This window comes from Furipterus horrens, unplaced genomic scaffold (genome assembly GCF_987537825.1).
Source record: "Furipterus horrens unplaced genomic scaffold, mFurHor1.1.pri manual_scaffold_2, whole genome shotgun sequence".
Taxonomy (NCBI): domain Eukaryota; kingdom Metazoa; phylum Chordata; class Mammalia; order Chiroptera; family Furipteridae; genus Furipterus; species Furipterus horrens.
Genome location: NW_028327172.1, coordinates 29,781,668 through 29,809,276, shown reverse-complemented (window position 1 = coordinate 29,809,276; position 27,609 = coordinate 29,781,668). Strand labels below are relative to the sequence as shown.

The window sequence follows — 27,609 nt, the reverse complement described above, 5'->3', positions numbered from 1 at the left end:
TACGTACAGACAATCACTCAGGTAATGAGATCGTAGGCTTATGCCCTTTGAAAACAGAAAACACATGTTAATTTATGTAACATAACCCACACACAAGTTTATAGATCTGTAGGACTGTCTTATCGGAAAGACATCCAGTTGCAATGCATTTGACATTCTTCTTGCCTGTAAATTAAACATCTTTGATAATGCCACAGACATAGTTTAACTTTCAAATGAAAACAAATTTTAAATGAAAAGAAACTTTAAAGACGGTTAGCTGCACTACTTTATAGTCTACCACTGGACATTGTGATCTTCCTTGAATCTTGATTTTTCTCCCTAAGATTACCCTCCTTGTCATTAAAGGGACTGCATTAAGTTCATTTTTAATTTATCCTGTTCATTTGCATAAACACAACAAGAGCAGCAAATGATCACTTATGATCTTTAGTTCTGCTTTGCTGGAACTTATGCAAGGAACATTTAGGGTGACCTTCAGTCTGCTCTTCAGGGCACAGAAGCTGAGCCACATACCTGGCATTCAGCCTTGCCTGTAAACACCTGTCTTTTCCAGGTCTTCCTGGTTTTCCATTGTGCCTTAAGGTCCCTTCTAGCCATCTTTCAGGAAAGTAACCTTCGTTCCTTCCCTGGAAAGATTGCTATGGACCGCTCATCCATCCAAGGTACCAGGCCTTTTATCTCGTGGACTTTTATTACCTTTGAAAGTCAGTCCCAGTTGCTCAGGGCTTTTTGATAACAACCAAAGCCCAAGCATGTCTCCTTTAGGCATGACATTCCAGTCAAAGTCTTAGTCAAAAAAATCGTTATTAACAACTGGTCTTATTAGTTTTATGCAAAGAAACTTAGGTCATTACTTACTTCTTTAGAATGCCAAATTCTGGAGGGATCAGATAGGGAGAAAATATATACAGTGTGAAGGAAAATCCTTGTCCTTCTAATATTCACTGAACTTGCATTTCTATTCTTTATATTTTTATTTTTCCCCCCACTAAAAATTTTTCTGTTTGTTTGTTTTTCCATTACAGTTGTCTCACTTTTTTCCCCCTCTTGCTTCTCTGCACCCTGTCCCTCCCTTCTCCCACATTCAGTCCCCACCCAGTTGTCCATGTCCATGGGTCATTTATACATGTTCTTTGACTAGACCCTTCCCCTTCTTACCACTTCTCTCCCTCCCATCTCCCCCTTTGTTACTGTTAGTTTATTTCTCGTTTACATACCTCTGGTTCAATTTTGCTCATTTGTTTGTGTTGTTCATTAGTTGCCTTTAACAGGTGATAGCATAAGGTAATTTTCTTTTGTTGCCTGGCTTATTTCGCTAAGCATAATTCTCTCTAGTTCCAATCATGTTGTTGCAAATGGTAGAAGTTCCTTCTTTCTTTCAGTACTTATGCATTGTCATTTTCCCCCTTTGTACTCGTGTTCCTCTCTGTCTCTCTCTATTTCTTCATCTTCTTAAAGCAGACCCTTTAGCATCTCTTGCAATACTGGTTTGGTGGAGATGTATTCTTTTAACCTTCTTTTGTCTTGGAAACTCCTTATTTCACCTTCCATTTTGAATGAGAGCCTCGCTGGGTAGAGTATTCTTGGTTGTAGGCCTTTGTTTTTCATTACTTGGAATATATTTTGCCATTCCCTTCTGGCTTGTAGTGTTTCTGCTGAGAAATCTGAGGATAGCCTTATTGGAGCTCCCTTGTATGTTGTTAGTTGTTTCTCTCTTGCTGCTTTTAGGATTCTCTCTTTGTCTTTGAATGTTGGCATTTTAACTATGATGTGTCTTGAAGTGGGCCTGTTGGGGTTCATCTTCATTGGGACCCTCTGTGCTTCCTGGACTTGCATGATTCTTTCTCTCTTCTCTTCATGTTAGGGAAGTTTTCTGTCATTAGTTTTTCAAAGAGGTTTTCTTTTTTTTTTTTTAATGTTTTTTATTGATTATATTGTTACAACAGTTCCAATTTTCTCCCCCTTGTTCCCCTCCCCCAACCACCCCCCTCCCCCAGCAATCCCCCCCAAGTCCATACCCCTGGTTCGTAAAAATTAACTATCCCCCCCCTCTCAAATATTAGGACCCTTTGTAATCTTGTAAAGGACAGTGGGCGAAGGTCTCAAGCTCCTCTAGCTGCTTCAAGCTGGACATGGTCGTCGTCCTACCTACCCTTGGGTCCAGAAAACCCTAATAAGAGTGGGGGTGTGGAGGGGAGGGTGGCCTTCCCACATGGGGAAGGATCGTGCAGACTCCAGGTCAGTTGGCTGTCTCCGGTCAACGGCGTGCTTGGTTTAACAGGCTGGTGTCCTTGTTGTGTTCTGAGGGCAACAGATTTGGCGAAAAGGGTTAAAAGACATCATTCAATCTATAACTACTAGATGACAAAAGGCAGGGATTAATTTTTCAATGTTCCATATTAGGGAAAAAAAAAAGTTTCTTTGTAAGAAGGTGTGCTAGGCACATCTCGCCTGTCCAAAACCCTTTTGCCCATTATACTTAGTTTGGGCTGAGGTAAATAGTTTAGGTTTTTCCCCCTCTCAGACCTCTGGGCCTTTTCAAAGAGGTTTTCTATCCCTTGCTCTTCTTCTTCTCCTTCTGGAATTCCTATGATACAGATATTATTACGTTTCATGTTGTCCTGCAGCTGTCTTAAAGCCTCTTCAGTCTTGTTCAGCCTTTTTTCATTTTGTTGCACTGTCTGTGAGTTTTTGTCTACACTGTCCTCCAGCTCGCTGATCCGATTTTCTGCTTCCTCTAGCCTGTTTTTAATTCCTTCTACTGTGTTCTTCAATTCAGAGATCATATTCTTCATTTCCTCCTGGCTCTTATTGATAGCTTCCATGTCCTTTTTGATGCTGGTATAATTCTCAGTAAGTTCCTTATAGTTCTTCTGGAGTTCACTGTAGTTTTTCTGGAGTTCTTTGTAGTTTCCGCTGAGCTCATTGAGCTTCTCCATAATACATGCTTTCAATTCCATATCTGATAGTTGGCTCCCCTCTATTTCATTTAGCACTCTTTCTGGGGACTCTACCTTTCCTTTCGATGGGGGGTTGTTTCTCTGTCTCCCCATTTTTGTGGCTCCTATTGTTTCTTGGTGCTTCTTAGAATGATCTGCACTTCCTGGATCTGCCCCCGGTGGCATCAGATCCTGTACCAGTCTGGGCCTAGGCAGCTTGTTGGAGACTTCCAGAGATCTACTGCCTTTGTCTGGCTTCTTTAGTTGTTAGTCTATTCAATTTGTGATTAGCTGTCAGGCTTAAGGACCGTGGGTGTGGCAGCTTAATTCCTGTAGGCAGGGCCTTTGCTTCCCCTCAGGCTGATGCCACTTGGCCGGGAATGGTCTGCCGGTCATGTTGTGATGTAGCGGCCTTTTCTGTCTCTCCGTGGTTATAAGACTTCTTTCCAGCTCGTGTTCGGTTGGTTATTCCAGATGATTTCTCCAAAATTACGTTGTAAATCCAGACTAGTTCTGGGAGGAAGTTAGTGTAGCTTCCACTTACTCCTCCGCCATCTTGTTTCTCCTGTTTTGTTTATTTTTGCTGTTCTTTATTCTTTGCTTCCTTTACTCATTTGGAGCTTTGTTCTTTTTGTAGTTCTTTAAGTGTATATTTGAGATTTCTCTTGTTTCTTGAGATAGGCCTGTAATGCTATAAATTTCTGTTTTATAACTTCTTTGGATGTGTCACATAGATTTGGGTAATTGTATTTTCATTTTTATCTGATTTCTCCCTTGATCTCATTGTTTGCTAATTCATTGTTTAGTAGCATGTTATTTAGCCTCATGTGTCTGTGTGTTTCTCAGCTTTCTTCTTGTGACTGATATCCAGTTTCATACTATTGTGGTCTGAGAAGATGCTTGATATGATTTCAGTCTTCTTAAATTTATTGAGGCTTGTTTTGTGGCCCAACATATGTGGTCTTACCTGGAAAATCTTCTATGCGCACTTGAAAAAAATGTATATCCTGCTGCTTTTGGGTGAAGTGTCATAAAAATGTCAATTATGTGCATTTGCTCTACTGCGTCAATAAGGCTTTGTTTCCTTGTTGATTTTCTGTCTGGATTATCTGTCCACACAATGCTGTGTTAAAGTCCCCTACTGTGACTTTTTATTACTGCCTCTCTCTCCCTTTTGGTCTGTCAACATTTGCTTTATATATCTAGGGGCTCCTACATTGGATATGTAGATGTTTATGCGAGTTACATCCACTTGTTGGACTGATCCCTTTATCATTATGAAATGCCCTTGCTTGTCTCATGTTACAGCCCTCTTTTAAACTCTATTTTGTCTCACAAGTGTTGCTACCCCAGCTTTTTTTAAAATTGTCATTTGCATACACTATTTTTCCCATTCTTTTACTTTCAATTTGTGTGTTTCATTTGATCTGAAGTGGATCTCTTGTAGGCAGTTTAAATATGGATCTTGGTTTTTTATCCATTCATCCACCTATATCTTTTGATTGGGGCACTTAGTTCACTTGACACTTAAATTGAGCATTGGTAGGTATATAGTTATAGCCACTGTATTTAATGTTTTTCTGATTATTTTTGGTAGTTCGCCTCTGTCCCTCTCTTATTCTCTTGCTCTCTTCTCTTGTATGCTGTTGACTTTCTCAAGTGTTGTGTTTGGATTACTTTCTCTTTATGTCTTGGTATCCCTTTTAGATTTTTGCTTTGTGATTCATATATACCAAGCTATGTTTATAGCACTCTATTTTAAGTTGATGTCACTTAAGCTCAAACACATTCTTTAATCAGTACATTTTTAATCTCTCTCCCTGTTTATGTTTTTGTCTTTATTTTTTATTTTGTGTGTATCTTAATTTATTACTTTAATTACACATGATCTTCTACCTTTGCTTTTAACATTTGTATTAGCTTTATAGTTGATTGATCCAATGTTTTTACAATGTCTTTGCCTTTGTCAATGAGATATTTTTTTCTAACCTCAGTTTTCTTATTCATATTTATATTTTATTTTCTACTTAAAGAATCCTCTTTAATACTTTTTTAAATACTGGATTAGTGGTGATGAACTCCTTTAGCTTTTTCTTATCTGGGAAACTCTTTATTTGTTCTTTGATTCTAAATGATAACCTTGCTGGGTAGAGTAATCTTGGCTGTAAGTCCTTGCTTTTCATCACTTTGAAAATTTTGTGCTAATCCCTTCTGGCCTACAAAGTTTCTGTTGAAAACTCAGCTGACAGTCTTATCTGAGCTTCCTTCTACACCACTAGCTGCTTTTCTCTTTCTGCTTTTAAGACTCTCTCCTTTGTCTTCAGTCTTTGTCATTTTAATTATCATTGTGTCTTGGTGTGAGCCTCTTTGGGCTCATCTTGTTTGGGACTCTCTGTACTTCCTGAACTTTTATATCTGTTTTCTTTGCCAGGTAAGGGAAATTTCTCATCATTTTTTACACAGGTTTTCAATTTCTTACTCTAACTCTTCTCTTTCTGGTCCCCCTATGATGCAGATGTTGGTATGCTTGAAGTCATCCCAGAGGTCCCTTAAATTGGTTTCATTTCTTAAAATTATTTTCTCTTTGTGCTGTTGCACTTGGGTATTTTATGCTACTATGTCTTCGGATTGCTGTTTTGATCCTCTGCTTTATCTAATCTGCTATTGATTCCTTGAGTGTATTCATTGCAGTTATTACATTCTTCATTTCTGACTGGTCCTTTTTTACGGGTTCTCTTTCTTTTATGAAGTTCTCACTGAGTTCATCTATTCTTCCCCTAAGTTTCTTGAGCAACCCAATAAACTGTGTTTTGAACTCTGTATCTGGTAGATTGCTTGTCTCTATTTCCTTAGTTCCTTTTTCTGAAGTTTCTCAGGTTCTTTCATTTGGGACATGTTTCTTTGTCTCCTCATTTTTGCTTACTCCCTGTGTTTCTTTCCATGTGTTGGATGGATCTCCTATGTGTACCAGTATTGGCAAAGTGGCCTTACATAGTAGGTGTCCTGTGGGGCCCACTAGCACAGTCTCCCTGTTCACCTGAGCTGGGTGCTCCAGGGGTGTCCCTTGTGAGGGTTGTGTGTGCCATCCTGTTATAGGTGACTCTTAATTGTTATTGGCAATCAGTGGGTGGGACTGACGCTCTAGGCTGACTGGCTGTGAGGGCTTACCTTGACAAAAGCAGATGCTGATTTGAAGTGCTGACCCCATATAGTGGGAGTCACATTAGTAGGACTCTGGGGTCAGCCAAATTCACCCTTTGGGTCTGTCACTTAAAGAGCTGGTTGGGTAGTGATCTGATGTGGTCTGAAGCCAACCACCAGGTGTTTTGGTTCTGGAGCCTCTTGGAAGGGGCTCCTGTGTAGGCCAAGGTCAGTCGCCACTTGTGCCAAGCCTGGCACAGCCTGGTGTAAGCTACAGAGTGATCTTCAGTTGTTTTCCACTTGTGCTGGTGTTGGAGGCCCTTGGGAGAATCTATTGCTATAGACCATGGCTGGCTGCCACTAGTGTCTGGCTTGGGACCATGATGTGAGCTGAGTTCAGCCACTACTTGATCCAGGCTTGGGGTACTTAGCAAGAGATACAGGGCACACTGAAGCCAGCCACTGCTTTTTGGGGGGTTTGTGGCCCTTTGAAAGATTTTAGGGAAGTCCATAGTGCAAGCTAATATAGGCTGCTTGGGTGGAATATTCTTTGGAAGGGGTTGGCATGTCACATGAGTTGAGTGAGATAGAGTCTCTGGGAATCACCAGGCCAGGGAGAATGGTGCTAGCCAGGTTAACGGCGAGCACAATTTGATGCCCCCACTCACTGGGCTGGCTGGGTGGGAGGAGTGCCCAACAAAAAAACAATAGTGCTTGTTAGCACTTCCATTCCTGGAGAGCGGTGCCATGACCCAAGCTACTCCAGCCCTTGCCCTGAAACTAGTCAATTTAGTTCCTCCCCATATGTTCCTGGCTCTTTTTGAGCACCTGCCCCTGCACTGGAGCCCAGAATAAATGAGTTTGTGAGCTAGCAAATCCATGTACAGGACCCTCAATAGGACACATAGTTCTCCAGCAGCCGTTCATCTCACTTGGATGTAATCCCACTGGTTGTCATAGTCAGATGTTATGGACACACCTTTTCCTGGCACTGGTGCCCCAGGCTGAGAAGCCCAATGGGGAACTGGGACCCTTGCTCCTTAGAGGGGACCTCCACAGTTGAGATATCCATCCTAATTCTTAATTGCCACACCATAGTTGTAGGACCTTCCCATTCCACATCTCCAGTGCACCTACCAGTCTTGTTGCGGCTTCTTCTTTATATCTTTATTTATAGGCATTCTTTTACCTAGTATTCAGGTGGAGCTCACAGGTGGTTATTCTGTAATTTAGCTGTAATTTGGCTATAGTCATGGGAGGAGGCGAGCACAGCAGTTACCTACTCTGCTGGAAGTCATAGGAGTTCTTCTGTTCTATTCTAATTTGATAAGAAAAAAATCCCTTCTACTTATCAACCAATTCGACTATTACAGTGACATTATCTTGAAGGCTAAGAAATAAAATCAAAGTTGTGATATAAAGTACTGGCTTTTTAATCATATTCTTGATGATTCAAATAATAAAACTAAATCCCATAAGCCAACAAAGGGTCAAGGCTTACTTTAAAGAAAAGCAAGGTCAAAACTCATTTAAAAGCCCACTTTCCCCTTGAGAGTTAATATACCAGGTTAGTTAGTAGTGAATTATGTCAATTGAAAAAAAAAAAAAAAGGCCTTGAAACATATCCACAGCTGAATGGAGTTCAAAGATAAAGCTAGGCTAGCACAAGTGGATTTGGGCTTTTATTTAGATGCTGAGTGCTTCCTTGGCAGTGGCAATATTTTGTGCACATTTGACCACATAATGGAATAGTCACAAAATGATTGCTGAACTGGTCAGAACCCATGCTTCTTCAGCATTATCCAGATCACAGAAACCCAAGGTGAAAAAATGGTCCTCTCTCTGGGCTTGATCCCTAAATGTTAGTTACAGCCCAGCTTCTTTTCATAGCTACCCATCTGTGGCTCTTTCATTCATAAATTTGTCCATGGCCTTGGGAAAAGATCTTTACTTTTCATATGAAGAGATCATGGGTTTATTATAATAGATTATAGGAAATGCAGCATTTTTATATTGGAGATCATGGAGATGAATAGCGAAATGGATGCACAAACAATTAACCAACTGTCATTCCATGGCAAAGTCATGAACAGTTTGTTGTGGGAACATAGGAAGAGAAAGTGTGCTCTATTCTAGGAGGTTGCAGAAAGCAATAGGGAATGACTTCGCTGAGTAGGTGGCCTTTTAGTAGGACCTTAAATGATGATGAAAGACTTAGTCAAGTAGAGATGTAAGGAAATGAATCCCAAACAAAAAACAGCAAGAAGAAAATTACATAAGCATAACAATATATATTGTGCTAAGGGAAATATGAAGTGAACGATGAGATTAGACTATCAGGAGCAAGTAGGGTATGGGAAAGATATAGCTGGCTATGAGCCTGAAGATAAAGCCTGGGCACAGAAACATGCCATTGAATTTAGACTTTATCCTGTGGGCAGCAGAGCATCATGAGAGATGTTTCACTTAGGATTGGCATGGCCCAATCAAAATCTGATTGACAGCATGAGGGAAGGACTGAGGAGATCAAAGCCTAACAGAGAGATACTACTTAGGCTGAAGGAAAGGTTCAGGAGAGCAAAGAAGGGAACCTGAAAGATGGATAGAGAGGTAAGATCACATGGAAGATAACGCAGAAATGAAATGATGGGTCCTGATGTATGATGATGTCATATATTCAGCCTCTGTTACAATGTGTGCCCTCATTCTGTGGGCAAAAAGGAAGCTTAAGAGTGGCATAGTTGAGACTTAGCTGCCCATTTTCCTGGGTAGAAAGAGTTCAAGTGCAACAGACAAGATATAATACTGAAGACCTGAGCAATACCAGGTCTTGAGTTTTTCTGGGAATTGCAGCAATGGGTAGGAAAATGCATACCATAAATAACCAAACACCAAGCACTTCATAATAAAGTCAAGGCCAAATTGCCATGGCAACACAGAAGAGGGGCAAAGTGAGGAAGACCTCTGCCACAAGACTGCCTGAAATGCTTGCCATTTTATCTGGTCTCATATAAGTCTTTCTCCAGAAACTGAAGAAGATGGCTGTGGTAGGGTTCTTTCACTTCTTTCAGGCAAGGAGAGAATAACTCTGTCTACAAGGAACTGGCAGTAATATAGTCCTGCCATTCTCCACATTCACTTACAGGGTAAAGAACAGGGATGAATCAGACTGTGCCTGGGGCCAGGTAGAAGTTAGTTTTCTGGAACCCTGCAATCTACTCATTAAAAAAATAAAATAAAAAGCTTTTCTTTGTTTTCTAAACCTAGCATGCAGCATTGTCAATACTTTCCTGCCGAGGGTTTTCTTGATGGCAGGACTTGGCTATAGAAGCAGTAAGATTACATTTCCTTTTCTTTGAAAGATGAATATATTGGCTGGTTTAGTCCAGCCCTCAAAGCTCTTGTCAAGAAACAGGGTCTTTATGTCCATGTGCACCACTTCATCTTCTTACTGTGGTGTTCCAAACCCTGCCTTGTCATTGCAGGAGCTTGAGGGTGATACCATGCTAATTCTCTAATCGACTGGGCACTTTGTTTTTCCATCAGTGGTTTGCAAATGTTTCCTTGCACCAGAATCACCTGGAGGGCTTGTGGAACTTTGATCACTGACTTACCCTCAGACTCTGTGGTTCAGTAGGTTTAGGTTGGGGCAAAGTGATTTGCATTGCTGACTAGTTCCCGGGAGATGCTAATGGTGCTTGCTGGTCAGAGGACTACACTTTGAAAACCATTGCCCCAAGAATCCTTCTGATCTCAGTTCACCTGAGATCATTTTTTTCCTACCCTTTAGCTTCCTTGTGATACAAATTCTTTTGTTATAAAATTCCATATTGGGATCTACCATATTTTTTGCACTGTAAGATGTACCTGACTATAAGATGCACCTAGGTTTAGAGGAGGAAAACAAGAAAAAAAAATATTCTCAACCAAATGGTGTACTAAAATATTTAATAAAATATAACAATAATATTTCAACCATGTAAAGTGAACAGCAATCAACAGCGGTATTAAGAACCATCATCACTGTCATTAACAAATGAGGAGAGACTTTAAGGTTCAAGTATTCTTCTAGTTTACTGGGAACCCCAAGAACTCATCATCACTAGTGTCAGTATTTATGAAGCTAGGTTGCTCACAATCACTGATATCACTTGCTTCACTATCTTCATACTGACCAGACGCCCTGAGGTTCAGCAGTAAAGTGGGACACTTAAGCGTCCCCAGGGGTTTCGTGTGGGCCCATCGCTTCCTCTTCTAACAGCTGTTGCCACCGCGGACAGGTCAGGTAATACATATCACAGTCCGTGATGCAATATTTGCTCCATAAGATGCACAGATATTTCCCCCCCACTTTTTTGGGGGGAAAAAGTGCATCTTATGGAGTGAAAAATACGGTAGTTCTTGTTTTGTTATTACATAGAATAGTCATTTCCTCTTTCTGGGCCTTGTTTCCTCTTCATTAAAATGAGACTGAGTAAATGACCACTAAAGGTTTTCAACCCTAGGAGCTAATTAAATAAAGCTAATGAACTAGTTTGTAGGGGTAACCTGAAGGCATAATTACTATTTTATGAAGCAGTTGGATATCACAGTCCAGTAAATTTTTATGTGAGGAGGTAGAACAGATAGGTCTAGAGTACCACCCTTAATTTTATACTTATATTAAGGATCAGAAAACGTTTTTTGTAAAGGGCCAGATAGGCTTTGCATAACTGTAAAGGCTCTGTCTCAAATACTCAACTCTGACATTGTAGTGTAAAAGGAACTATAGACAATATGTAAGTGAATGAAGGAAATCACGTTCCAATGAAATTTTATTCATAGAAATAGGTGACATCCAAATTTGCACTATGGATATCAGTTTGCCAAACCCTGATTTAAATTATTATTTAATTTACATAAATAATTTTACCTAAGTCCACCTCTTTGATTTAAAAGTTCTGAAACTATAGAAGAAAGAAAAATAGTAAAATTATGCAATCTGGAGTAAATGTATCAATGTGTTGACTATTCAGTAATAAAATGTGTAATTTATATCATAAAACCTATAATTTTGCAAGACATAATAAGAATAAATTAGCTTTTCTATATGCTAGGAAAGTGCATGTTCCTGCTTTTTTAAAATTCAGAAGCAATTTAAATATTATAATACTTATTAGTTGTTTATAGCTGAACTATCATTATAAAACTACATAAAAGCATTTAGCTTCTGTGGTAGAAGGGTGGGAAAATACATCTTTGGCATTTAAGTGGGGATTGTTTTGACCACTCCATCTGGGATAAAGGTCAAGTTCTGGGAATGACCCAGAGATCGATGGCAAGGATTACTTATCATCAGTTGGCTTCATTTTCTTGCCAAATTTGAATTCTAGTGCAGTTGTGCTCTGTGAGCTGAGGTTTTATAATGGCATTCTCATTGAATTAATGAAGCCACCTGTGACATTTTCATTATTAAAAATGATTTTCGTGACAGTTACCCTGCAATTCAAAGCCAAAGTGAATATAGCCATTGTTCTGAACATGTTAGCAACTAAGAGGGACCCATTTGGCATTTTCATATAATTGATGAAATATGATACTGCTTTATTTTACACTAACCTGGAGGCTATTCACTTATTCTTATTCATCCTTTTAACCCACACCTTGGGAGAAACCTGACATTCTGATTGGGTCTCATTGCTCGTTGTACAGTAGCCACTTCTAGAAGAATCTACTTCTGTGTTTGATATTGCTCATGGATCTAGCCATATGGATTCTTGAAACCTGTTCCTTCCATACTTGGGGAAATAATATTGTGCCCTCTGTAGCTGAACTGACTGGTGGTGCCATGTCATAGCTATGATTACTTTACTTAGCTTCTGTTGGTTAAACTAAACCTTTAGGTAGTTGTTTTAGGCAATGCATACACAAGCAAAATATGTTAGTGAGTTAAAAATAATGATATATGAGCCGAAGACCTATTGGGAGATTCCTAGGATCTGGGCATTTCTTTGTCCAAACTAGCTGAATTCTGACTCGATTCATTGCTTCGCTAGAGTCTTTTGCTCTCTTTCCACAAACACATGCACACATGCATGTACATGTATATATATATGCATACGTATGTTTTTATGTGTGTAGATATTGTTATACAAAATTTCCTGGGGCCAATAGACCAAGAAAGGCTGTCAACTCCAGTGTTACATTTACATTATGAGTTTATTAAGTGACCTTCTGTGGTAGGAATTTGTGTGATTCAGTGGTGCAGACTCCTTCTTCTCCTTAACTTGATGCTCTTGGGATGCCCTTTATGCCTTCTATTTGAACTCTCTAGTAGTATTTTGGTTTTGTTTGTTGTGTTGCTCTTTGGTGGGTCCTTCCCTTAAATTAGCTGAGAGTGACTCTGCCCGCTTCTGACAGTTGTGGAGCTGCCTCTCTGGCTGATGCTTCTTGAAGGGGAGTAGTCTTTTCATGAAATTTCTCCCATAGCACTAAGGTTGCGTCTGCCATGGGATCTGGTCTGCTGCTCCCCATTTTTTCTCCAGAACCAGCATCCAAAATTTTCCAAAGTTCCTTTAGTTCGTTTCAGCTTCTGGCTGCAGCCCAGGTCAAGCATGGCAAGTATGCTTTTTTCCGCCAGGGTGCTGGCAGGCACGAGGGCCTGGGGGCGTTCCCCTGCTCTGGTGGGTGTGCAGACCAGGGCCGGTCCCTTGCACCAGGTGGGCGCTAGGCCTGGGGCTGTAGGTGAAGGGGCCAAGCGCACCCCTGCAAGTGGGCTCCTGCGTGTGTGTTCCTCAAGGATCTCGTCCTGCCCCCAGACCCTCCTCCCCGATCCACACACACACACACATAAAAAATCAATAAATCAAAACCCACACACGCATGCACGCGTGCGTGCGCTGCTCCCGGCCTCCCAGAGCCAGACGCCACCTGGCCAACTCCTGGCTCTGCAAGTGGGCACAACCTGGATCTCCACCTCCAACTGCTCTCAGGGGAGACCCAGGAGCATCGAGAAAACTTTGTGCTCCTTCAGCCGCTGCCCAGGGAGCCAAGCCAGACAGAACTCGCGCCTTCTCCCATGTCTCCTCCGCGAACCTCACCAGATGGATAGCTCAAAGGTGGCCTCTTCCACCGCCGGCATTGCCAAGGCTCAACTCCCACCAGTACCCAGATGTTTACAGATGCTCTGTCCACATTCAGCTGAAACTATAGACCAGTCTCGGTAGCAAGCGAGGGCAGTCTCTCCTCACTCATCCACCATCTTCAGCACTTCCTTTTGTTGTAATTTTAAATGAGATTAGTTTTTTCTCTTTCTGATATTTTATGTTTTTATATAGGAACACAATAGATTTTTACAGATTGATTTTTATATCCTGCAACATTGCTGTATTTGTTTATGGATTCTAATAGTTTTCTGGTGTAATCTTTATTATAGAGTTTTATACATATAGAATCATATAATCTGCAAAAAGTGACGGTTTTACTTCTTCATTCCCAATTTAGATGCCTTTTGTTTCTCTTGCCTGATTGCTCCAGCCAGGACTTCCAGTACTATCATGAGTAACAGTGCTAAGATTAGGCATCTTTACCTTGTTCCTGGTGTAAGGGGAAAGTTTTCAGTTTTTCACCATTGCGTATGATAGTAGGTGAAGGTTTGTCATATGGATATGGTCATTATTAGGTTAAAGTACTTTCCTTCTATAAACATCTCAGTGAATGTTTTAATCATAAATGGATATTGTTTATGTGAAATGCTTTTTACATCTACTGATAGGTTAGTATTTACAATTTTTAATTTTATTTTGTTAATGTGGTGTATCACATTGATTGACTTGTCTATGTTGAACTATCTTTGAGTCCCTGGAGTGAACTTCACTTGCTCGTGTATAATTCTTTCAATGCATCGTTTATTTGGTAGTATTTTGTTTAGGATTTTTGCATCTCTGTTCATCAGAGATATTGGCCTGCAATTTTTTTTTTTTTTTATGTGCCTCTGCCTGGTTTTAGTATCAGGATAATGTTGGCCTCATGCAATAAGTTATGCAGTATATCCTGCTCTTCAATATCTTGGAAGAATTTAAGAAAGATAAGTATAATTGGTCTTTGAATGTTTGGCAGAATTTACCAATGACATCAGGCCCTGGACTTTTGTTTATTGGGAAGGTTTTTGATTACTCTTTCAATTTCCTTACTAGTGATTGGTTTATTTATGTTTTCCAGTACATTATGGTTCAGACCAGGGAGATTTCTTCTAAGTATTGAACTTGCTGTCATATAGGCTTTCAGAGTATTCTTGTGTAATCTCTTGTATTTCTTTAGTGTCCACTGTAACTTAGTCTCTTTTATTGCTGATTTTATTTACAGTATTCCCTCACTTATTTTTTTTTAAGTTATTTAAAGATTTTACTTATTTATTTATTTTTTAAGTATATCTTATTGATTATATTGTTACAATAGTTCCAATTTTTTCCCCTTTGCTCCCCTCCGCCCAGCACCCCCCTTCCCCGACAATCCCCTCCCCAAGTCCATGCCCATGGCTCACTCTTTCATATATTCTTCTTCTTTTTAAAAAAAATAATTAATTAATTAGTTAAATATTTTAACAATAAAAAATAACAATCCCTCCCTCTCAGACTTAAGACCCTTTACAGTCTTATAAAGGACAATGGATGAAGGTCTCGAGCTCCTCTAGTTGCTTCAAGCTGGACATGGTCGTCGTCCTACCTACCCTTGGGTCAAGAAATCCCTAATAAGAGTGGGGGTGTGGAGGGGAGGGTGGCCTTCCCACAAGAAGAAGGATCGTGTAGACTCCAGGTTGGTTGGCTGTCTCTGGACAACGGCATGCTTGGTTTAACAGGCTGGCATCCTTGTTGTGTTCTGGGGGCAACAGGGTTAAAGGACATCATTCAATGATGACAAAAGACAGGTATTAATTTTTCAATGTCCCACATTAGGGAAAAGAAGGGCTTCTTTAGAGGAAGGTGTGCCAGGTACATCTCACCTGTCCAAAACCCTTTTGCCCATTATACTTAGTTTGGACTGAGGGAAATATTTTAGGTTTCCCCCCTCTCAGGCCTCTGGGCTCTTTCTGTCCAAGCCATTAGGATAGAAAAGAGAAACCAGTTTTAAAGTGAAGCCCACAGACCACCCCATTCTTCACCAACCCAGCCACTTAGTTCAGCCAAACCATTGAGTCTCAGGAGGCAGCAATGCAGACAGGATTAAGTGAGGCCTATATGTACAGACAATCACTCAGGTAATGAGATCGTAGGCTTATGCCCTTTGAAAACAGAAAACACATGTTAATTTATGTAACATAACCCACACACAAGTTTATAGATCTGTAGGACTGTCTTATCGGAAAGACATCCAGTTGCAAGGCATTTGACATTCTTCTTGCCTGTAAATTAAACATCTTTGATAATGCCACAGACATAGTTTAACTTTCAAATGAAAACAAATTTTAAATGAAAAGAAACTTTAAAGACGGTTAGCTGCACTACTTTATAGTCTACCACTGGGCATTGTGATCTTCCTTGAATCGTGATTTTTCTCCCTAAGATTACCCTCCTTGTCATTAAAGGGACTGCATTAAGTTCATTTTTTAATTTATCCTGTTCATTTGCATAAACACAACAAGAGCAGCAAATGATCACTTATGATCTTTAGTTCTGCTTTGCTGGAACTTACGCAAGGAACATTTAGGGTGACCTTCAGTCTGCCCTTCAGGGCACAGAAGCTGAGCCACATACCTGGCATTCAGCCTTGCCTGTAAACACCTGTCTTTTCCAGGTCCTCCTGGTTTTCCATTGTGCCTTAAGGTCCCTTCTAGCCATCTTTCAGGAAAACAACCTTCGTTCCTTCCCTGGAAAGATTGCTATGGACCGCTCATCCATCCAAGGTACCAGGCCTTTTATCTCGTGGACTTTTATTACCTTTGAAAGTCAGTCCCAGTTGCTTAGGGCTTTTTGGTAACAACCAAAGCCCAAGCATGTCTTCTTTAGGCATGACATTCCAGTCAAAGTCTTAGTAAAAAAAAATCGTTATTAACAACTGGTCTTATTAGTTTTATGCAAAGAAACTTAGGTCATTACTTACTTCTTTAGAATGCCAAATTCTGGAGGGATCAGATAGGGAGAAAATATATACAGTGTGAAGGAAAATCCTTGTCCTTCTAATATTCACTGAACTTGCATTTCTATTCTTTATATTTTTATTTTTCCCCCCACTAAAAATTTTTCTGTTTGTTTGTTTTTCCATTACAGTTGTCTCACTTTTTTCCCCCTCTTGCTTCTCTGCACCCTGTCCCTCTCTTCTCCCACATTCAGTCCCCACCCAGCTGTCCATGTCCATGGATCATTTATACATGTTCTTTGACTAGACCCTTCCCCTTCTTACCACTTCTCTCCCTCCCATCTCCCCCTTTGTTACTGTTAGTTTATTCCTCGTTTACATACCTCTGGTTCAATTTTGCTCATTTGTTTGTGTTGTTCATTAGTTGCCTTTAACAGGTGATAGCATAAGGTAATTCTCTTTTGTTGCCTGGCTTATTTTGCTAAGCATAATTCTCTCTAGTTCCAATCATGTTGTTGCAAATGGTAGAAGTTCCTTCTTTCTTTCAGTACTTATGCATTGTCATTTTCCCCCTTTGTACTCGTGTTCCTCTCTGTTTCTCTCTGTTTCTTCATCTTCTTAAAGCAGACCCTTTAGCTTCTCTTGCAATACTGGTTTGGTGGAGATGTATTCTTTTAACCTTCTTTTGTCTTGGAAACTCCTTATTTCACCTTCCATTTTGAATGAGAGCCTTGCTGGGTAGAGTATTCTTGGTTGTAGGCCTTTGTTTTTCATTACTTGGAATATATTTTGCCATTCCCTTCTGGCTTGTAGTGTTTCTGCTGAGAAATCTGAGGATAGCCTTATTGGAGCTCCCTTGTATGTTATTAGTTGTTTCTCTCTTGCTGCTTTTAGGATTCTCTCTTTGTCTTTGAATGTTGGCATTTTAATTATGATGTGTCTTGAAGTGGGCCTGTTGGGGTTCATCTTCATTGGGACCCTCTGTGCTTCCTGGACTTGCATGATTCTTTCTCTCTTCATGTTAGGGAAGTTTTCTGTCATTAGGTTTTCAAAGAGGTTTTCTATCCCTTGCTCTTCTTCTTCTCCTAATGGAATTCCTATGATACGGATATTATTACGTTTCATGTTGTCCTGCAGCAGTCTTAAAGCCTCTTCAGTCTTGTTCAGCCTTTTTTCATTTTGTTGCACTGTCTGTGAGTTTTTGTCTACATTGTCCTCCAGCTCGCTGATCCGATTTTCTGCTTCCTCTAGCCTGTTTTTAATTCCTTCTACTGTGTTCTTCAATTCAGAGATCGTATTCTTCATTTCCTCCTGGCTCTTATTGATAGCTTCCATGTCCTTTTTGATGCTGGTATAATTCTCAGTAAGTTCCTTATAGTTCTTCTGGAGTTCACTGTAGTTTTTCTGGAGTTCTTTGTAGTTTCCGCTGAGCTCATTGAGCTTCTCCATAATACATGCTTTCAATTCCATATCTGATAGTTGGCTCCCCTCTATTTCATTTAGCACTCTTTCTGGGGACTCTGCCTTTCCTTTCGATGGGGGGTTGTTTCTCTGTCTCCCCATTTTTGTGGCTCCTATTGTTTCTTGGTGCTTCTTAGAATGATCTGCACTTCCTGGATCTGCCCCTGGTGGCGTCAGATCCTGTACCAGTCTGGGCCTAGGCAGCCTGTTGGAGACTTTCAGGGATCTGCTGCCTTTGTCTGTCTCCTTTAGTTGATAATCTATTCAATCTGTGATTAGCCGTCAGGCTTAAGGACCGTGGGTGTGGCAGCTTAATTCCTGTATGCAGGGCCTTTGCTTCTCCTCAGGCTGACACTACTTGGCCGGGAATGGTCTGCCAGTCACGTTGTGATGTAGTGGCCTTTTTTGTCTCTCCGTGGTTATAAGACTTCTCTCCAGCTGGTGTTCAGTTGGTTATTCCAGATGATTTCTCCAAAATTGCGTTGTAAATCCAGACTAGTTCTGGGAGGAAGTTAGTGTAGCTTCCACTTACTCCTCCGCCATCTTGTTTCTCTCCCTCACTTATTGCGGGTATTACGTTCTAGACACACACACACACACACACACAAACACGCGCACGCGATAGGTAAAATCCGCAAAGTAGGAACCTTACATTTATTCTAGTATTTATATATATTTTAAGGCTTTACAAACCCTTCTCACACACTTATAAACCATTCCCAGTCCCTTATTAACCTTTTTCACTCCCTTATTAACTTCCTACACTTTTATAAACACTACTTCTGTTAAACATATTCTGCACTCTTAAACCTATGTAACTTTAACCACATACATATACAGTACCACAAAATCCCGTGATATAGTGAAAAATCCGCGATAATTAAATATAATATTTTTAAAAATCCCACGATACAGTGAGGCCATGATAAGTGAACCGCGATATAGAGAGGGACTACTGTATTTGAGGCATTTCTCCTCTTTCCTTAGAGAGTATCAACATATGTGTGTGTTTTCTAGCTCTCTTCTTGAAGTTAATTTCCTGTTTCATACTGTTCTGCGCTCCAATATATATGGTCTATCCTTGAGAATGCTCTGTGTGCACTTAAGAAGAATGTGTATTCTCTTTTTTGAGTTGGAAAGCTCCAAAAGTATCAATTAAGACAATTTGGTCTAATGTGTCATTTAAGATCAATATTTCCTTAATGACTATCTTTTTGGGTGATCTATCCATTGCTGTCAACGTGATATTCAAGTCATCTACTATCATCATTTTTGTCACTTTCTCCCGTTAGGTCTGTTAGTAATTTCTTTTTATATCGTGGTGCTCCCAAGTTGGATGTCTTCTTGATGAATTGTCACCTTTATAATTATAAACTTTCCATCTTTGTCTCTTTTTACTTTTGTGTTTTGAAATGTATTTTGTCTAAGAACTGCTACACCCACTTTTCTCTGGAGGCCATTTGCTTGAAGTATCATCTTCTGTCCCTTCACTTTGTTGAACCTATGTTTGTCTTTGGGGCTGAGATGAGTCTCCTGTTGGCAACATGTAGTGGGTCTTATGTTTTAATCCATTTTGCTACTCTGTGTCTTTTGATTGATGAATTTAGGATGATTGTTGATATATGAGGAATTACTATAGCCATTTTATCTTTTGTTTTCTGGTGATTCTGTATCTCCATCACCCTACCCCCCACCCCTCTGTGATTCAGTGTTCATTGCAGTTTTGTGGTTTTTCTCTCAATTTTTTCTCCATTTTCTTTTTATGTTTTGTGTCTTAGTTCTGGATTTTGTGTTGTGGTTACCATTATGTTTGTATAAAATGTCGCATGCATACAATAGTAGTTTTTCTTCTAATTGCTGTCTATCTTTATTCATCTGTCCCTGTTCAGTCCTTTCCTTCTGTCCCTTTTATGATTTTGGCAGAAATTATCCCTTTGTTATGCCTTCATTACAAATTGCTGTAGTTATAGTATATTTAATGCTCTTTCCTCCTTTAACCTTTATGTTACAATCAAGTGTTTAACAATTTATTTTGAAGTATATTTGTAATTTTCTGCTTTTTTTTGTAATTAATTTTTGGTAGTTTGGTAACATGTCTTGGAGGTCCCTTTGAATTGATATAATTATGCATTCTGTTAGCTTCCTCTATTTTATACTCTAGTTCTTTTCTTAGGCTTGGGAAGTTCTCATAGATTATTTGTTTGAATAGGCTCTATGTTCCCTTCATCTCTTCTTTCTGGTATACTACCTAGTATCCTTAGGTTTTGCTTTATAATATAGTCATATAGTTCTTGTAGAATTTTTTTTCATATTTTTTAAAACTCTTAGTTCACTCTCTTTTTCCTCCTGGGTCATTTCTAGTTTTCTATCATCAAGTTCACTAATTCTTTCTTAAATCTGATCTGCTTATTTACAATGCTCTCTAATGCATTCCCCATCTTATTTATTGAGTTATTCAGCTCCAGTATTTGTTTGTTTCTTATAATTTTTTCTTATAATTGTAATCTCGTTGGTAAAGTACTCCTTTTGGTCATTAATTTTTTCCTGAGTTAGTGAACTGCTGCCTTTCCAAGTTTTCTTATATATCACTGCATTTCTTTATGCCTGCAATCTCGAGATCTCTGTTATTTAAATCACAGTAGTTCATGACTCTGAATTTTGTGTCTGTGTTCCCAAGTAATCTTGGTTGTAATGGTATTTGATGGATTGTTTCACTGTCAGTGCATTTGAGCTAGTACTCTCTTGTGTAGATACCAGTTTGCACAACAATTCAAAAGATTATAAGTAGGGTGATTTATTTGTCAGTAGATGGTATTATAGCACAAATTTTTGTTTTCTCTTACCTGCACTATTTGTGCTTCCTGGGTCTCAGTTTAACTGCATTGCTTTGATTACAAAAAGTGCCTCATATTCACCTTGATGGTTGGTGTGCTGTATGTGACTGGCTCACCTGTTATGGGGACCAGCACTGTGGTTGGGGAATGTGGCAGGTGGTGGAGAAGCAGTTTTGCTAGCTCTCAGAGCTGCCTGCTTTTTCAGCTCTGTTTTTGGCTTTACCAGCCTCTGCCAGGGCCTTTTAGGAAGAAGGTTCATCATCTAGTGGCTCTACCCTATTTGAGTTATGGCTTTGGCCCCACTTTTTTTGTTTAAAGCTTCCCAGCCACCTCTACCCTATTCTGCCATGATGGGAGGGAGAAAGAGGGGTACCTTTTTGAGGACAGAAATTGCTTTTGCCTCTGTTACACTCCAGGCCAGAGTGTGAGGGCTGCAACCCAACACCTTTCCTACCACTGCATTCACTGGTGCCATGGTGGGCACCCCACTGTGGCCAACCATCTCTGTCCATTCCAACACACCCACCTTCAGATGTCCTGATATTTTATGTGTGTTTGTGACTTGAGCAGGGGATATGTTGTAGAGTTAAGTTGTCTGAATTGTAAATTTAAGAAGAGAAAATAATGGAGTCTTTCACTCTGCTGTGATGCAGGTGTTAATCCCTATTTCTTGTCATTTCTTATAGTAATAAAGTCAATGCAAACATTTTAAGAGAAATAGTTTTTAATGTATATATGTAGGCAGAATATCTCCTTTTCATTCTCCATAAAAAAAATGTAAAGCATTTAAAAATTTCCACACTAGTTGACAGTAAGGTTATATCAGCAAGTCTCATTCAACATTGTTATTGATGAAGTAGATGAAAACCTTGAGGGAAGGTCCATCATGTTTGCAGATGTCACTAAGCTATGAAGAAGGACTAAATATGGTGGGTGACAGAAACTGGATGACAGAAACAGCATTTAGAAATCACTGTGACAGGCAGGCAAGATAAAATGGATCTGACAAGGTAAAATACCAAGTTTTACACTTTCTGCCCCCAAACAACCTGCACTTGATGGGATGGGGCTTAATGGGGTTTTAGTCTTCATTAAGCTCAAAATAAGTCAACATGATGATATAACTGAAGTAAATAATAAAGGAAATATTGAAATCGGGCTGCACCAAAGAAAGAACAGTACTTAAAACAACCACTTCACCCTGTGTTGGCCAGACCATCGATGAAGAATTACAGTTAGTTCTCTAACTGAACCACTTTCTTTAAGAGATGAAGATGTAAAGTTCTACTCCACGTAATTATCAGGATTAAACAAGATAATGCATAGAAACAACAATGTATGGCACAAAATAAGTTGAAATTATAGTAGATTATTATTATTGGAAATTCTCAAAACTGTTGAAGAAGAAGGCAACTAACAGGACTCAGAACTATGAGTACTGGTCAAAACGCTGGAGATACTTAACCCAGGGAAGAGATGATTCAGTGAAGACAAATGCTTTCTTCTAAGAACAGAAGAGTTGAAATGTGACAATTGGGTTTGGGAGTTCTGTTACTACCAAGGGTAAGCAGAAGGATCAATAATTAGAGGCAATAAGAAGTTCAATTTTTATCACTGAGCCATGTACAGAGATGTATACCTTAACTTTCATTACACCAAGTTCCTTAAGAGTGGAAGTATTCGAGTACAGGCTTGATGATGTTTGAATATACTTACTCTAGACAGGATTAAAGTGTAGGCCAAGAGGTTTGGTTGTATGTCCTTTAAGGTATCCCTGGCCCCGAGATTCTTGGTTTTATATGTACCCAACAAAGTAGTTATAATTATAAATAGTGGCCAGAAGTCTCACCTTACATTTTCAGCTTCTTCATTGTCTGAGGTGAAAAATTACTGTGAAAAACTTACATAAATGAGATATGCTGCAAAATGTTCAGTCTTAATATTTGAGTGCTATTGACCTTCAGTTCTTCATAGGTATCATTATCAAGTACCTTTATAATTTCAGAGCCATTACTGTAGAAATTTTACTGTGTTTATAATCTGGGAAACTGTCTCAAGGTGGAAGGTGGCAACTGATCATAGCCCCTCAAATGAACAACCTAAAGACTGTGTTGTAGGGTAAAATTGTTAGGAAATCAGGAAGACCTGGTGGTGCTGCTTAGAGAATCACTACCTCTGTGAAACTGAATAAGACATTTAGCCTCTCTGGGCCTCAATTGATTCTTCTGGAAAAGGGTATGGTCAGACTTCTTCCCATAGTTGAGGCAGAGAATGCATTTGAATTTTAGTATCATTATGCACTGGGAGGAGTACATAAGTAGCATGACTTTTCACTCAGATGAGTTCTTGATCATATATGCATTTTTATTTGTTTAGTTTAGTTATAACTTTACTTAGAAATATGATTTCTAAGGAACATTTAGAAAAAAAGAGTGTCAAAGAATATATTGACTTTTTTTATACTTAGAAATGGCTTTTTCCATTTTCCCTTGGGCTGCTTTGAAGGCAGGTTCAGGCAAAGACAAGGTGTGAGTGTATGTGAGAGAGTACATGTGCATCTGTTTGGAAAAAACAGGAACTTGCCAGGGGCATACTTTTACTCTAAGAAATATTTCCTATGTGCTCTCAAAAGTATGAGGTTTGGGTCTATAGTGCGGCTCTCTTATTGTCTCCCTCATGAAGAAACCTTCTTAACCTCATTTCTACACAGGACGGGAAGATATTCTGCCGACGGACAGCCTGTGATTGCCAGAATCCAAGTGCCGACCTTTTCTGTTGCCCAGAATGTGACACCAGGGTCACAAGTCAGTGTTTAGATCAAAATGGACACAAGCTCTATCGAAGTGGAGACAATTGGACTCACAGCTGCCAGCAGTGCCGGTGTCTGGTACGTCAGCTTCTTCTAGAGGGTGGTGGCCCTTTCCTCTGGATATAGAAAAAAAAGAATGTTATTTTAGATTTTAATATACAGATAATAGTATAATCAGATTTGAGATAGTCCAGAGAAATAAAGCTTAATTTCTGGACTTGGTTCTTTCTCTTTAAAATTATACCCCAAACAAAGATTTCTATGGATGTAAAAACTGTTAGGACACATTATCATAATAAATTATGATGTTTCATCTGTGAGGAGTCATATGTAATTATTGTGAAGAGTCATATGCAAATCATTACTAAGTCAACTTCTAACAGAACTTATTGGCTGCATTCCATAGTTAAATTAATGACTCAGTCTAAAGATGCTGTATGAAAACAAGTAATCAGAGAAATTATACTTTAAATTTCTATTGGATTTTCTAAACTCTTCTGTTGAATGTGCAGATAATAGAATACATCCTTCTTAATGATTCCTAATAAGGAAGAACATAACTCAGATAAATTAAAACCATAGCCATTTTTTCAAACTTCCATCTTTAGAACTGGCTTCCAAATGAGTCTGGAAAATTTTATTTCCTTTTCAAGAAGCCAGTCATCAGGCATTTAGAAGAATTGGTATTAATTTTAGACATGAACCATAGATACATTTCAAAAATGTATCCTCTTCAATCCCTAGCTCCTAAGTTTACTCTTTCTTAGGAAAATTGAAGCAATTGCATAAATAATTACTGGAGAATAATGTGGGTCATACTTAAGAAATATTCATTGAGAGTTTGCCTCTATCAGACTCTAGGCAGGTGATATAATGGTTAGCATCATAAACATGATCTGCCATCAGGCTGATCAAAGGCCAGAGCTTTGTGAGGCTGACCAAAAAAGTTAGACATGAGTTTGCATAAATTATATAATGAGTGTCATGATAACAGAAAAAATAGTTATATGGAGAAACAATTCTTCTCTAAGCAGCTCAATGGAGCCCCAGTGGCTGGATTCTGAGATATGTGGACACTCGATTTAAACTATAATATGAAAAGTCCACTAACTACTTAGCACATTCAAAACCATTATGAAATGATTCTCCTGAATTTGCCCAACCTTAACTTTAAATGTGATACTAGCAACTCCATGTATGACATTGTTGAAATATTACAGTGCTTCAGGTTTCCCTTTGACATTAAAAAAAATGTATTTCACTTTATATACTAGCCAGTATCTAACCATCTACTCATTTATTTAGTCACTTGATTAGCATTTATTGACCAAAACTGTGCTGAGCATCAAGGAATGAAAGAAATAAGCCCCAAACATAAAAGCTCAAAACTTAATGTGGAGTTGTATTGATAATTATCATGATAAAAAGATCATTAGAGGCTGCCATTGACACAGCAGTGGGAACTAACTCTTTCTGGGGATGCAGTATAGATGGTCATGAAAAGTACCCTGGGGGACTTCTGGCCAAGATGAAGACCTAGACAGACACACAACATCTATCTCCACAACTAAGAAGGAATACAACCTCCTCAAAACTGGAGACAACCAGAAGTTCCAGAAAATTGAGCTGCATGGAAGTCCAACAAACAAAGATATAAAAAAGAAATACTCATTCAAACACTCATCCAGGTAGGAGGGGCGGAGCGAGGGCAGAGAGGACATGGTGTGGTGGTAGCAGCGACAGCAGCAGGCCAGTGGAAAGCAGTCACACATTTAAAAAAGTCAAGAGGGACATCTGGGGAGTGCTCCCAGCATCAGACCAGACAGCACAGCTCATGGTTCCAGCACCGGGGAAAATAAAGCCTCATTGTTTCTGACTGTGCAAACCAGTGGAGGTAGGGGCAGAGGCAGAAACTGCCAGTTGCTCAGCAGAATCCACTTGTTTAAAGGCCCCCCATGGTGCTAGAACATCTGCAAACGTGCCCACTCTGGGAATGATGGACAGGACAACAGCTAGAGAGTTGCCAGTCCCATATGGTACTGGGGGAAGAGCCTGGAAAAGGGGTGAGTGGTGAGCAAGTGGCACTGTTCCCTCTCAGACCCCTCCCCATGACACAGCGCCACAGTGTGGTGAAATGGGTTGCCCTGTACTGACGAATACCTAAGGCTCCACCCCTTACAACATAACAGGTGCGACAGCTCTATCTAAGACATAGAGACAAACACATGAGCCTGTGAAGATGAGACAGAGAAGTATGGCCCAAAAGAGGGAACAGATCAAGGTTCCAGTGGGAGAACTAAGCGACGAGGAAATAGCTAACCTAACAAGCGAGGAGATATCCAACCTAACAGACGAAGAGTTCAAAACACTGGTGATAAAGATGCTCACAGACTTGGCAGATATGCTTAAGAATGGCAGACACATAAGAGAAGAAGTGAAGGCTATGCTAAATGAAACAAAGGAAAATCCACACAAAACCAATGGTGAAGGGAAAGACACTGCGGTTCAAGTCCATGATTTGGAATATAAGGAAGAAAAATACAGTCAACCAGTACAGGAGGAGGAAACAAGAACTGAAAAAAATGAGGAGAGGCTTAGGAACCTCTGGGACAACTTTAAATGCGCCAACATCTGAATCATAGAGGTGCCAGAAGGAGAAGAGGAAGAGCAAGAAATTGAAAGGTTATGTGAAAAAATAATGAGGAAAACTTTCCAAATTTGGTGAAGGAAATAGACATACAAGTCCAGGAAGCACAAAGAGTCCCAAACAAGCTAGAGCCAAAGAGGACCACACCAAGACACATCATAATTAGAATGCCAAAGGTTAAAGATAAAAAGATAATCTTAAAAGCAGCAAGAGAAAATCAGAGTTACCTACAAAGGGTTGCCTATAAAACTATCAGCTCAAAAGAAACATTGCAGGCAAGAAGGAACTGGCAAGAAGTATTCAATGTGATGAAAAGCAAGGACCTACAACCAAGACTACTCTATCCAGCAAAGCTATCATTTAGAATGGAAGGGCAGATAAAGTGCTTCCCAAACAGGGCAGAGCTAAAGAGGTCATCATCACCAAGCCATTATTATATGAAATGTTAAAGGAGATTATTGAAGAAGAAGATCAACACTATGAACATTAAAATGACAGCAAACTCACAAATATCAACAACTGAGTTTAAAAAATAAAAACAAAAACAAAGTCAGCAAACAACCAGAACAGGAACAGAATCATAAGTATGGGGATTATTTGGAGGAATGGGGAAATGGTGCAGGGATCAAGAAGTATAATTGGTTGGTACTAAAAAAGACAGGGGAAAGCTAAGAACAATATAGGAAATGGTGAGTCCAACGAATGTATATGCATGATGCATGGACATGAGCTAAGGGGGGGTGGGATTGCTGGAGGGAAGTGGGGTACTGGGAAAAGGGTAGCAAAGGGAAAAGAAATGAGACAACTGTAACAACATAATCAATAAAATATAATTTTAAAAAAAAGTACCTTGGAGAAGGTGATACCTGTAGCAGCTCCTAAAGGACGAGGTGCATTGTTCCCATAATGATGCCAGAGTAGGGACGAGGTGCATTGTTCCCATAATGATGCCAGAGTAGGGACATTCAGTGAGGACAGTGATGAGAATTATTGTGCCTCTTTCCCCTGGTGGGACTTTAGCAACAGAATTGTGCATAAGAACAGTGATGCTGCATTTTTTGCTTTCTCTCTACAGGAAGGAGAGGTAGATTGCTGGCCCCTCACATGCCCCAACTTGAGCTGTGAGTACACCGCCCTCTTGGAAGGGGAGTGTTGTCCCCATTGTGTCAGTGACCCATGCCTGGCTGATAACATCATCTATGACATCAGGAAAACCTGCCTGGACAGCTATGGCCTTTCAAGGCTCAGCGGCTCAGTGTGGACAATGGCTGGATCTCCCTGCACAACCTGCAAATGCAAGGTAATTGGTTGGCCTGAGGACAGCTATGCCATGAACAAGTGCCAGCAAACACTTGCAGAAGGTCAACTCCTGAGATTTCTGAATGAACAAGTGCTAGGGGCTATGGGGGAAACACAGGCAGCATTTACTTCTCGCAAGAGATAATGTGCCTGAGTGGATCAGAGCTGCACTGTGTCCAAAGGTGAATTCCAAATGAACATGAAATAAAATAGTCTTCTCTCTTGCAATGAAATTGCAAAATGTTAATAATTGACACAAGGCCTGATTATGGCTTATTTAAGCTATTTTGACCTATGTATTAAAAAGAAAGGGAGAAATATGACTTTTCATCCTGCAAAATATTACAAGCTCTGTTATGAAATTGTCACAGGAAAACACTGCTCTATGAAGTTGTTCACTTTGTTTAATAATCACAGTGCTCA

General features: G+C 39.7%; 1 protein-coding gene across 2 annotated transcripts in view; it reads left to right on the top strand.

The window, feature by feature from the left end:
- Nucleotides 1-27,609, top strand: part of NELL1 (neural EGFL like 1) — a 755,205-nt gene that overhangs the window by 726,103 nt on the left and 1,493 nt on the right. For both annotated transcript variants that reach the window (XM_090263151.1, XM_090263150.1), the window contains 2 exons: nucleotides 23,142-23,318; nucleotides 26,963-27,187. In XM_090263151.1, coding sequence (XP_090119277.1) covers nucleotides 23,142-23,318; nucleotides 26,963-27,187 — 402 coding nt within the window. The remainder of the gene's footprint in view (nucleotides 1-23,141; nucleotides 23,319-26,962; nucleotides 27,188-27,609) is intronic.